The 12,895-nt window shown below is 42.4% G+C and overlaps 1 protein-coding gene across 1 annotated transcript in view; it reads right to left on the bottom strand.

Annotated features, from left to right (window-relative positions):
- TRPM7 (transient receptor potential cation channel subfamily M member 7) overlaps positions 1-12,470 on the bottom strand; it is a gene marked incomplete in the record, with an annotated part of 126,184 nt that extends 113,714 nt beyond the window's left edge. The window contains 1 exon segment of the mRNA XM_034782908.1: positions 12,183-12,470. Coding sequence (XP_034638799.1) covers positions 12,183-12,185 — 3 coding nt within the window.
- Positions 12,471-12,895: the final 425 nt, after the last annotated feature.

Genomic DNA, 12,895 nt, shown 5'->3' with positions numbered 1-12,895 from the left:
GCCGTCCCGGGCCAATGGGGGCGGCGAGAAGCGGCGCGGGCAAGCGATGTGCTGGCCGCGGCTTCTCGCCGCCCCCATTGGCCCGGGACGGCGAACCGCGGCCAGTGAGGGGCCGCGATCAGCCGAACCTGCCGCGTCAGCAGGTAAATAAAACTGGCCCGGCCCGCCAGGGTGCTTACCCTGGCGAGCCGCGTGCCGAACGTTGCCGACCTCTGCATTAGAGTAATGCTCCCAGTGCTGAACAGAGGAGCCAAATTCCAGTTCAAAACCCAATTTTATACGCCAAGGATAAAGTGTCAATAAGGATAAATAATTCATATTTAATGTACAATAGCTGTATCTATAAATGTTGTGTAAATATTTTTATCCAAAGTCTGGACATTTTGTAGACAGCAAGAACTAGCTAAAGACAAGTTTCCTATCAGGACAGCTACAGAGATTATTGTTTAAAACTGGAATTCTTGCCCTTATAAATTCCTGTGTTTTTCCAAGAAGTGCAGATTTGACAAGAAGTGATTCTCTCCTTGTAGTATTTGCACAATGATTTGTTTTTTAAAGGACGAAAAAAGCAGATCTTGGATTTCAGCTGTCAAGCATACAAGAAATCCTAAAAAATTCATCAAGCACATACAAACAGACTATACAATGAGAGCAGCAGCAAGTTCCTCCATCACCTCTAGATATATTTTGGCATTAATACCAAACAAGATGGAAGTATGACAGGAGTGACTGCAGAAAATCTAGAAGCCGAGGAAACAACCAACCATTTGGGCACGGAAAGGTAAGAAGAACTACGGCATGATATCAAATTCAAGCTATCACACTTGCCATTTTGATTTTGACTCAGTTAGGTGAACATATTTTTTTTACTGTGAAAAAGTGCATATTTACCATATTAAATCAGGACTAGCAGTGTTCATGGAGAAAGGCATAAATCTGTGAGTTATCCTATCTATAACTATAAGATAGTTGAAAAGAAATTTACATGAATGAATTCCTGCTTGTGTCAAAAATCGCAAGAATGTGATGTTACGTTACCCTTACCAAAATGTAAGAAAGAAAGACAAAATGAAAAGGAGCTACTTTAGAATAGCAGCAAGTGGCATCAGTTTGTCTTTTATTTAGGACGGGGGTTCTCAAACTGTGGGTCGGGACCCCTCAGGGGGTCACAAGGTTATTATATGGGGGGGGGGGGGTCGCAAGCTATCAGCCTCCACCCCAAACCCCGTTTTGCCTCCAGCATTTATAATGGTGTTAAATATATTAAAAAGTGTTTTTAAATTTATAAGGGGAGGGAGGTCGCACTCAGAGGCTTGCTATGTGAAAGGGGTCACCAGTACAAAAGTTTGAGAACCACTGATTTAGGACTTATAAATGAGCTAGTCTTTAAGGAAAAACTTTTGAAATTATATGGTACATATTTCAATGATATTATTCCCTAAATAAAATTAACATGCAAGTAATGTATAATTTTTCCAGACCTAATTCATAATTTGACACTTAGCTTCAGTAACGTGCAAGAGGCAACTGTTACTGCTACTATAGCAGTTTATCTACGTTAGGTCCTAGACCCTGAGAAAACTTATACATGTGAGATAAGTTTTACACACACACACACACAGTTTTTCTTCCATTGGTTTCATTCAAAGAAAACCTTGTCTAGTTTTGATATCATATCAGTGTCAAATAATTTTAATATTTTTGTATATAAAAACAGCGTGTGAAAAACCAGAAAAAGCTACCTATAACAAAATGTCACAGTTTAATGGGAGTTCACTGAGAAGACAGAGGTAGACAAATATAATTAAGACATTTCACCAAAAATATTAAAAAGTGTTTTAATCTCAGTACATTATTATTGTGTAATAGAGAATTCTCAAAATTTTAAGAAAGCACTCTAGTTTTCAGAGCCAGGACTGGAACCGTGGACCACTAGTTCCAATACATATAGGCCTCCATTACTTGAGACAATTAACAGATGTATCAGCCATGTTGGCACCCATACTTTTTTCATGCTGTTGCCAATCAGTAGAGGGCACCATGCTCACAAACTGTGCCCAATCCTTTTCCTACTGAAATCAATGTCAAATAAAACAAGAAAACCTCATATTGAAGTCAATGGAAACAGGACTGGACTCAAAAACTATCCACAACTACAACCTTTTTTTTTCACATATAAACAATGTGCAAGTTGAAGACATTGGAGTATGCAAAAAGTTTGAAAGGGTAGTAGTAAGCTTTTTTAAAACAAGGTCAGGCAAAGACCATTAAAACAAAATCATTTTCAAATTAGAGGGGTTTTTTAAGTGACTTGAAACAAGTCAAACTTTGCAGAAACATTGTCAGAGTAAATCTGGCAGTTTACAGCCATCCCAGTCTCAGGGATAAAATAGGATTTTATAATGGAACCTGGCTGCTCAGCATGGATGCCAAGACCCTGAGTAAGTTAAGATTTCCTGTAGATCTATAAAAATAGATTTACAACAAGCACTTTAAAACTGTGTAAACCCCTCTGAACATGCAGTGAATTCAAAGCCCTAAACAAAGAAGGTATGCTACTAGTGCTACAAAGGTGCTATTCACACTACTAGAAGTATGTCAGCGCCTTCATAAATATCTGTATTTTTCAAAGTTAACCAGAAAGTAAATCAACTAGCGATTTTGTGTGCATATTTCTGTTGATATCCAAACCCAGTCCCCGCTTTTTCCTAATGAGTAGGCGACAGAATCAGTTCTGCCATTTTAAGATTTTAGATGCCTTTTTGTACACTTGTTTAAACTGAATGTTTTTTTAAAACATTAAAAAGACGGGAGAGAATAAACCTTAGCAAAATTACCTTGAGTATATACTTTACCTATATTTCCATAAAGTATTATCATGGTAGCACATGACCTAATTATGTAACGTGCACAGGATGCTGGAACTAATCCAAGTGAACCCTTTGTTTTATCTGACCCATAAAGTATGATTCTCCAACCACAACTACAGATTTAGTCAAGAGAGTAACATCTATTCTGGTCCATCTGGTATATAATGCACATTTTATAGCCTCATGTGAGAGACTGGGGGAAGGGGTTAAAATAAAAGCTACATAATAACGCCAAGCTCCTGTGACAAACCAGTAAGACCCATGTCTATGGTGTACATTTTTGAATAGTGATGTTATTCAAAAATCATGAGCCATATTTCGAAATTCCTTGATTTTTCAATTTTTTATGACCTTAACATTATTTAAAACAGTTTGTGTTTGGGGGATGGAGGTATTAAGCGCAGACACTGATGAGCAGGAAATAATCAGTTTCTTGTCAGTTTACACCTAAATTCACTCTTCCAAATAAATAAATGCAAGGCTAGTGTACACAAAGTCCCAAACAGTTGTTAATTTATATAGAACAGCGGTTCTCAAACTGTGGGTTGGGACTTGGACTTAGACTTGCTGGCTTAGACTTGCTACAGCCTGGGGCTGAAGCCTGAGCCCCACTGCCCAGTGCCAAAGCTCAAGGGCTTCAGTCCTGGGTGGCAGAGCTCAGGTTACAGGCCCTCTGCCTGGGGCTGAAACCCTTGGACTTCAGCTTTGCCCCTCATCCCCCTTCCAGAATGGTGGGGTTCTGGCTTTGCCCGCCCACCCACCCAAGACAGCAGGGCTCAGGCTTTGGTCCCCCCCACCTGGGGTTGTGTAGTAATTTTTGTTGTCAGAAAGGGGTCGCAGTGCAATGAAGTTTGAGAACCCCTGATATAGAACTTTTTACTTCACAAACTAATTATAAATCAAAATAATGTGTCACTCGGGGGGTTGGGGGGGGGGGAGTGACGTAGCTTACATTGACCTAGCGCGGTGTCTACACCATGCTATGTTGATGGGAAATGCTCTCCTGCAGACTTAGCTTCCACCTCTCTGGGAAGCAGAGTACTGAAGTTGACAGGAGAGCATTCTCCTATCGACTTGTCGTGTCTTCACCAGACTCACTAAATTGCCAATTTAGCGGGATAGGGTAGACAAGCCCTAAGAGACAAACAAGTGGGCTGAGCTGGGGCGCACTGGAGGCAAGGTAAAAAATACAACAGGATGTGCATAATTCTCAGCCATTCAGCAGCAGTGATCACAACTTTCCATCTGCCCAGTTGCTACCTCATTTGAATTTCTGTATGTATTGCAGCAGAGGTGAATTTTAGGAGGGAGCTGAAGCAGATTAAGGTGGTGGCTTCTTGGATTTTGACTGGGAGTTTTTCCCCGCCCATGAGGCGCACACTAAGAGTAAGTGCATAAGTGCTTTTCAGAAAAATAGGTGGTCAAGGTGGTCAAAGCAGAGCAAAAGTATGAGTCAACCTTGCCACAACACAACAGGCTGGATAGAAAGGAGAAGTTTATGTTTGGTACAATGGAGGAGGGTAGCCAATGAAAGGACTTGGGAGGAGGAGCATCACAGCAACAAGCCAAGAAGATTATTTTAGCAGTCACACTTTGAATGGTCTTGTGGGGAGGCAAGGTTGCAGGCATCCAAGCCAGAGAAAGAGACTACAGTGGTAAAGGAACAAGACGCACAGATGGAGTAAGCTGCCTGGTACTCAATTTATCTACTGTATTTTCTGGCGTATAAGACTACTTTTTAACCCAGGAAAATCTTCTCAAAAGTCGGGGGTCGTCTTATACACCGGGTGTCGTCTTATAGGGCGGGTGCTGAAACTTCCGAGACGGACTGGAGAATCTGTGGTCGCCGCATATGGTGGGGGGAGCTCAAAAACGGCCGCATCCCCGCCCGATGACGAGGTGAGGGGGCACCTCACCGGGAAGGTGTAAGTGAAGGGCGGAGCAAGCTGCAGGCGTCCGGGAAGCCCGGGGGATGGAAAAAAGATAGAGCAGCGCTATGCCCAGAAAAACACGCCTCTTTCACCCGTCTGGCCCGCCCTTGTATCCTATTACCGTACCTCCTTCTCTGCCTCTCAGATCTCGCTCCTGAGGACTGCAGTGAAGCGGCGCAGGCGCGCATGTGCGAGATCTGAGAGGCAGAGAAGGAGGTAATAGGATACAAGGGCGGGCCAGACGGGTGAAAGAGGCGTGTTTGCGCTACCGCTCTGATAGTCTTGGAGACAGGGAGGGCTGGGCAGGCAGGGAGAGCTGACCAATCCAAGCAGGCTTTGTATACAACAACCAGCCAATCGCCGGTAAGGTACATCGCTTGCCATGATTGGCTGGTTGTTGTATACTGGGTACCACATACAGTACAGCACCAGTATCTGTACCTGTTCATACAGTATAGCACCAATACATACAGTACAGTATACAAATGTCCAACAGTCAAAACCCCATCATGGCTCCACCAGCAAGAAGAAAGAAATATGAAGCCAGTTTCAAACTTAAAGTTGTAAACTTTGCCATGGAACATAATAACTGCACTGCTGCAAGACAATATGGAGTAACAGAAAAGATGGTTCGGGACTGGAAAGCAAATGAAAAAGCATTAAAGAGTATGCCAAGGGGTAAGTGTGCATTAAGAAGAGGCACTCCACATTGGCCAGAACTCAAAAAACATGTAGCAGACATGGTGAATGAGCATCGCCAAAACTGTTATGTAGTAACACGAAATAAAATACATTTGTTTGCACTTCAGTGGGCCAAATCTAACCCAAATCACAGCAACAGATTTAAGGCCACTGTATCCTGGTGTACTAGATTCATGGGAAGGCATAATATGGTACTGAGGCAAAAGATGAAAATTGCCCCAAAATTACCTGCAGATCTTGATAGCAAAGTAAATAGTTTCCATCGATACGTAATACAACAGCGCACTAAACATGGCTATGCATTAAGTAGTATTGGAAATATGGATGAAACTCCAATGAATTTTGATATGGTTGGAAATAAAACTGTCCATCAAAAAGGTGAAAAAACAATTTTAATTAAAACAACAGGACATGAGAAGTCCAGTTTTACAGTGGTACTAGGATGCACAGCTGATGGCGCCAAACTGAGACCAATGATTATTTTTAAAAGAAAAACAATGCCGAAATTCAAGTTCCCTGTTGGTTATTTTGTACATGTGAATGAAAAAGGCTGGATGGATGAAGAAGGGGTAAAGCTATGGCTTGATAATGTATGGAGCAGGCGACCAGGTGGACTTATTCAAAAATGTAGTCTACTGGTGTGGGATATGTTCAGGGCTCATTTAACTCCCAGCACCAAGCAAATGCTTGCAAGACTAAACACAGATGCGGCAGTTATTCCTGCAGGATTGACATCGTTGGTACAGCCACTGGATGTGTGCCTAAACAAGCCATTTAAAGATCGCATTCAAGAACAGTGGAATGAATGGATGGTTAGCGGCAAAAAGTCATTCACAAAAGGAGGAAACATGCGTGCTCCACAGTTGGATGTTTTGTGCAAGTTTGTCATAAAAGCCTGGAATGATATTGATGCAGAAACAGTAATCAAGTCTTTCAAGAAGTGTGGCATATCAAATTCATTAGATGGTATGGAGGATGACTACTTGTGGCAAGATGAAGAGGAAGCCGAAGCTGAGACCACACCATCTGATACGGAATTCGATCCATATGATGACTGCCTTACAAATGTATCACAAGATGTCACTGATGTACTTATGATATCAGATGACGAACAGGAGGATTTTGAAGGCTTTTAAAGGGAAACTGTCACGCCAGCAAAACCTGTAAAAATACCGTAGCTTGCAGTTATGATGGGCGTTGCTAACTCGCCAGGGACTTGCCCGGCACTTGCTCTCTCTCTCTCTTGTTTGTTATCTTCCTCCGATCATCATCAGTTCCAGTTTGGTTGACAGCTTAGAAAACAAACAGCATGGCAGCTCCCATGGGTTTATTGTCTTATCCTTCCTTTCAGCTTTAGAGTGAATTAGAAAAAGTTTAATCCACTTGCACTGTTTTATGTTTACATGTTTGATGACAAACAGCCTTATGTTTATAAGTGACAGTTTTCCTGCTAAGTACCTGCATGTCATAAGCATTTGAATTAAAATTACCATATTGAAATCAAATCTGATGTTTAATTTTTTTTTGGTGTGCGTTGGAAGAGGGGTAGTCTTATACGGCGAGTATATCCCAAACTCTATATTTTAACTGGAAAAGTTGGGGGTCGTCTTATACGCCGGAAAATACGGTACTCAAAAGTTGGCTGCCTGGATTTGAACCAGCGGTCTTAAGGCAAATAAGTATTTTTAACAGTACTTCAGCATCTACCTAGATACCCAAACCACTTAAATGTGTGCCATCCTGAGATATGTTACTAAGCAAAGAGTTGCAAAATTACTTAATATTCACGTTATTCTAAATAAACTAAATATTCAATAATGTTTCAAATTATTTTAATACATGAGAGGCACAAATATAAAAGCCGAATCAAAGCCCCCCCATCAAATAAATAAATAAATAAATAAATAAAAGATTGTGCACGGTGAAAGTTTTTAAAAAATTATTTCAAACACTGGTCACTGCAAGATTGGTGAAAACATATCCAGGCATTGCATCTTGTTTAGTTTTCTTGCTGTCAACTAGCAAATATAGGACAGCTTTCCTAAGTAGCATTAGCTACACCTTTTCTTGTAATTTTAAGCAGATACCCACCCCACTGCTCAACCCTCCCTTAGAAGAGAATTATTCAAACTGGAAATTGGATACATTATCTCAAAGACAATAAGTTATTCTGGACAACATGCACCATTTTACTGCCAACTTGCATTACTAACTCTACTTCAGACTTGCATCAACAAAAAAAAGTTAATGTTTCACCAGATCAATACAGCATGCAAATACTATAATAAAAGTAGACACCACTGAAGCAAAGAAGAGATTTCAAAAGAAATAAATTCATCAGTAAAATATATCCCTTTTTGGGTAAAATATACTAAAGGATCATTTCCTTGCCTTCCTCTTTCAAATTTTAAAGCAGAATTCACAAATACCAAACCTCTGTTAAATACTGAATTTTCAAATTTAGTATCCACATCTTGTAGTCACAATCAAATATTGCTTAAAGGGACACAGTCAGAGTACAAGTGTTCTTCCCTCCCACTGATTTATATAATAGTCTTTCCATCAGGGAGAAAGAAAAAACTGACTACAGTAGAACCTCAGAGTTATGAGCAACAGAGTTTCAAACTGACAAGTCAACCACACACCTCATTCGGAACCGGAAGTACGCAATCAGGCAGCAGAGACAAAAAACAGTACAGTACTGTGTTAAATGTAAGTACTAAAAAAATAAAGGGAAAGCAGCATTTTTCTCTGCATAATAAAGTTTCAAAGCTATATTAAGTCAATGTTCAGGTGTAAATTTTTTGAAAGAACCACCATAAATGTTTTGTTCAGTTACAAACAACCACCATTCCCGAGGTGTTAGTAACTCTGAGGTTCTACTGTATACAAAGTGCTGTCACAAATTACCTATAAACTGTAAACAAAGTGAATATATAGAGGGTTTTTTTTAAACCACACTTCTTAGCAAGCCACAGGTGCTATTTGCAACAACAGAGTTACAATGTTTTCAAACAAATGTGGTCATCAAGCTGATTGTTTCATTTTAATAAAGACATAAAACCACCATTAATAATCTTACCCTGTGAAACAAATAGGTGTGGGACATTCTTTTGTTTTAAATAATGTGGAATTGGAGTATTCCATGTTAGTTTGTTTATTTACTGAGCACAAAGAAATACGCATCCTCTGTCTTTGCCTCAAAAAGTTTACAATCTAAGTGACACAACATAATGAAGGGAAAACAAAACAGTAGAGTGGGGAAGGAGAGAAAAGTAAACACAGCAACAAGATTACATAATTACTCAACAAAAGCATATGTATGAACTCCTTATGCTGTTAGGTCCCAGGTTCAATACCCACAGGCTAGTTGTAACCCAAAAACATAAACCTCTACTCCTCAAGCCAAAGGACCAGGTCTGTTAACTGAAGCTATGTCTACACTGCAGCTTATGTCAGCATAATATATGTCACTCAGGGGTGTGAATAAACTACCCCCTTCCGTGTCCCCCCCACCACCACCCGAGCAACAGTAAGTTACATTGACAGCTACCGCCACTCTCGCAGGGGCTGGAGTAGCTAAGCTAAGCTGCTGTAAACTCTCTAGTGTAGCTGTAGCCTCAGAAAGTAACAAGATTCAACACCTCTCTCTTGATATCTATGTGTCTAGTCTCTCTACTAGAGGGGCACAAAAAGCCACTGTGTGTATAGGTGGGTTTTAAGAAGGACTCTGAAGGAGAAGAGGGATGCGGATTTGTACTGGATCAGTTTAAGGAAGGGAAGGCAAGGCACAGAAAAACAGTAAAGATGATTGTGGGAGAAGCAGATGAATGGGGCATCCAGGTTTGTTATCATTAGTGGAGCAGAGAAGTCAGGGCCAACATGATAAGAAACAAAGTTGGATAAGCAGACAGAGGGAATTATGCAGAGTCTCAAAGACCAGGACAAGAAGCTTAAACTGAAATGTGATAGACTAGACAGAGCCAGTGGAGAGATCCATAGAGGGAGGAGAATTACATGGTCAGATTTTAAAATAAACATTTTCACTTACACTACTTTGTCATATCTCCCTGCTGAATGAGAAGTCACATGTTAAACTGCCTTCAGACATTTCCAGTTTAATGAGAATTATGAAAACAAGAACAGCAAAAGATAAAAGGAGCAGATGAACATCCAACCTGAAGCCTGCTAATACAACAAAATACCCCCCCACACCCTTGCACAACAGATTAGAAAGTGTCCCAAACTGAAACAAATTTAACTGAAAACACTTAAGCACTTGAATAACTGTAGTCATGGAGTAATCATATTGATTTCCAACTTACTCATCAATTTAAGTGTTTTCACGATCAGGGCCTAAATACATACCAAGTTTTTCTAGTATTAACTCTTCAGAAATTTAAAATATTCTATAAAGGATTTGGCTGTTTAAGAACATCTTGAATTTAGCACAAAATATTTTTTTAAATAAAACATTCTGTGCAAATTAACTTGTAAAATATTTTTTTCTGAATATAATGAAAGATTTGACAAACACCAAAGAAAGCAGAAGGTACAAGATACTATAATGTATCTACTACACTGCCAGAAAATAAATAAGTCAGCTAATGCTAATTCAACCCAGAAACCTGTGACAGTTAAGGATCAATTTGCAGTACAGTCACAGTATGTAACAGGAATAACAAATACAGGATGAAACTTTGTGATGCAATCTCTCAACTCATCAAATCTAGGTCCCAATATTTAAGAGAGAGAGAAGTCTAATTTTCAGCATCTGTCCTAAAATTTCTAAGTCTTACATTTGTACTAGTAAGAGAGGCATAACATTTGTGTATAGAAATGTAAAATATAGTAGGTGAGAATCAACATGGTTTCACACAATAAGTCACGTTCTAAAAGATTTTTTAAATTAAAAACATTGGTCTAGATAGTGGTAAACAATAGATTTAATACTCTATTTGGATTTTCGGAATGCTTTTGAAACAGTTCCACATGATGGATTACTCTATCAACTCTAAGGCTAGGTCTACACTACCCGCCTGAATCGGCGGGTAGAAATCGATCTCTCGGGGATCCAATTATTGCGTCTCGTTGGGACGCGACAATCGATCTCCGAATCGACGCTCTTACTTCACCAGTGGAGGTGGGAGTAAGCGCCATCGACGGGGAGCCACGGAGGTAGATTTACTGCCATCCTCACAGCGGGGTAAGTCGGCTCCGATACGTCGAATTCAGCTACGCTATTCACGTAGCTGAATTTGTGTATCTTAAATCGACACCCCCCCCCATAGTGACGACCTGCCCTCAGTATCAGCTACGCAATTAACAGATTAGTAATTAAAAACAGAAGGTTAAAATTAAAATTGTGTATTCTTTGCAGAAGGCTGTAAGTAGCAATATCTTACTAGAGTGCAGGTCCTAATATAGCCCTGTATTTTTATTATTTACATAAAGTTATGACATGTAAGAATTAAATAGGGAGGAAAAATTAAAATGGAGGAATGGTTAAGTCTCAGAAAGATATAGCTGTGTACAAAATAATTCTGATTGACTAGGCAAATGATTAAAGGGGTACATTATTAAAGATTATGTGTCACAATGGAGTAATGTTCTTGAATAGAAACAAGACCTAAACAAGCAGTTTGAGAAAAGGGGTTGAACTGATGGACCCAAGATTCAAATTCTTAGTACGGTATGCAGCAATAATACAACGTTGGCTTATATCAAGAGGAACATGTGATTAGGCTTGGCAGAATTCAATTTTCATAATTTTGACAGATATTATCAATGTTTATGTTTAAGCTTTTTTATTAAAATTTTCAGTTGTGCAACATGATGGGTTTTAAGCATTTTTTCCAATTGATAGCTATTTAAGTTTTCACAGTTGCAACAAGGGGGGGGGGGCGAAAATTATTATTTAATGACACTAGATGTTAAGATTTAAGAAGTTAACGCTTCAGAACCTTTACAAACACAAACTATCAACATCACATGTTAACATATACAAATCAACCTCTAAAATAATCTCAAGCAGCATTTTTCTTTCGATTACTATTGATGAAAATGTTTTTCATTGGTTTGTGTGGGTATGGAGAAACTGACACTTACTGGTAAAAAAAACAAAGCCTGCCAAGCCAACATACGATAAATGCCAGAAAATACTGTGCAACGGCAAGCTCTTGCCTATCTAAAGTATGACGACACCTGGATTATTTAGTCCCGAGAGAGGAGAACGAGACAACACAAATACTGAAAACTAGCAGAGGGTTATTGGGAAACCAAACTCGCTCTGTTTGAGGGCGCAGGGCTCAGGGAGGCACCATCCGCTCCAGGAAACGTGCAGTCACCTCTCGGAGAGCTGAGCGCCCCTCAGGGCGAGCAGACACCCGGGCGCATCACGACAGAAACACCTGACCCCGCTCCCCCCCCCCCCCGGTCACTAGCGCGCATCTGACAGCGCGTTGTGAGGCATCAGTACCGAACAGCCCCGCGAGCCATGGGGGGGGGTTACCGCCAGGGGCTAGCCCCAGGCCCCGCTCCGCCAAGGGGGCGGGCGGAAGCGGCCCTGGCCGGCGCGGGCTCGGAGCAGCCGGCGAGGACCGGTTCGCTCCAAGCCGGCGAGCCCACTGCGGTTCCCGGGGCCGAGTGGGACAAGACAAGCCCAGCCCCCCCCCCTCACCATTCTCCTCAGGGTCGGGCTGGGTCTCGGCGCCGGCTCTGGCTCTCCTCGGGCCGGGCTGCTCCTGCTCGTGCTTCGGCGGTGGCGGGGCCTGTCTCCATCTATCGGGGCTGAGCTCGGCGGCTGCGGGGGGCTGGGCAGGGAGAGGCCGGGAGAGGGCAGCGCTCCAGGGACGAGGAGGAGAGCGGGGCGGCTTGAGCTCGGCTCTGCTCCGGGACCCAACGCTGGCGGCGGCGGTCTTGGCCCGGCGGCTCCTTCTCATAATTGTGCGACTCCCCTAGGCCGAGGGCAGCAGCGCTGCCGCGTCAGCGCGCACCGCCCCCGGGGGGAGGGAGACGCCGGGCTCCCTCCCTCCGCCTGAGCTGCCGCTGCCCCCCCGCGTCTCTTCGCGGCCCCCACCCCCCCCGTCCCCCCCCCCCCCCCCCCCCCCCCCCCCCCCCCCCCCGGGCCGCAGGGCTAAGCTCGGCTCGGGCCAGGGTCACCTGAGGGACAAAGACCCACCATGAGGGAAACGCTGCTGCAGCAAATCTGCCCCGCTGCCCTGCCGCGTGACTAACTCTCCTGGCGCTCGGAGCCAACGTCGCTCATTTCCATTGGGGAAAGTGCTGGGGCACGACGGGCCTTGGGACTAGACTGTGGGTCATTTGAAAGACGCGCCTCGGCTCCAAGACGGAGACTGTTGTTCCGTGCGTGCCGCGGAGACGGCTGTAGAT

Source organism: Trachemys scripta, chromosome 10 (genome assembly GCF_013100865.1).
Source record: "Trachemys scripta elegans isolate TJP31775 chromosome 10, CAS_Tse_1.0, whole genome shotgun sequence".
Lineage (NCBI taxonomy): Eukaryota > Metazoa > Chordata > Testudines > Emydidae > Trachemys > Trachemys scripta.
This window is presented reverse-complemented; position numbering and strand designations above follow the sequence as displayed.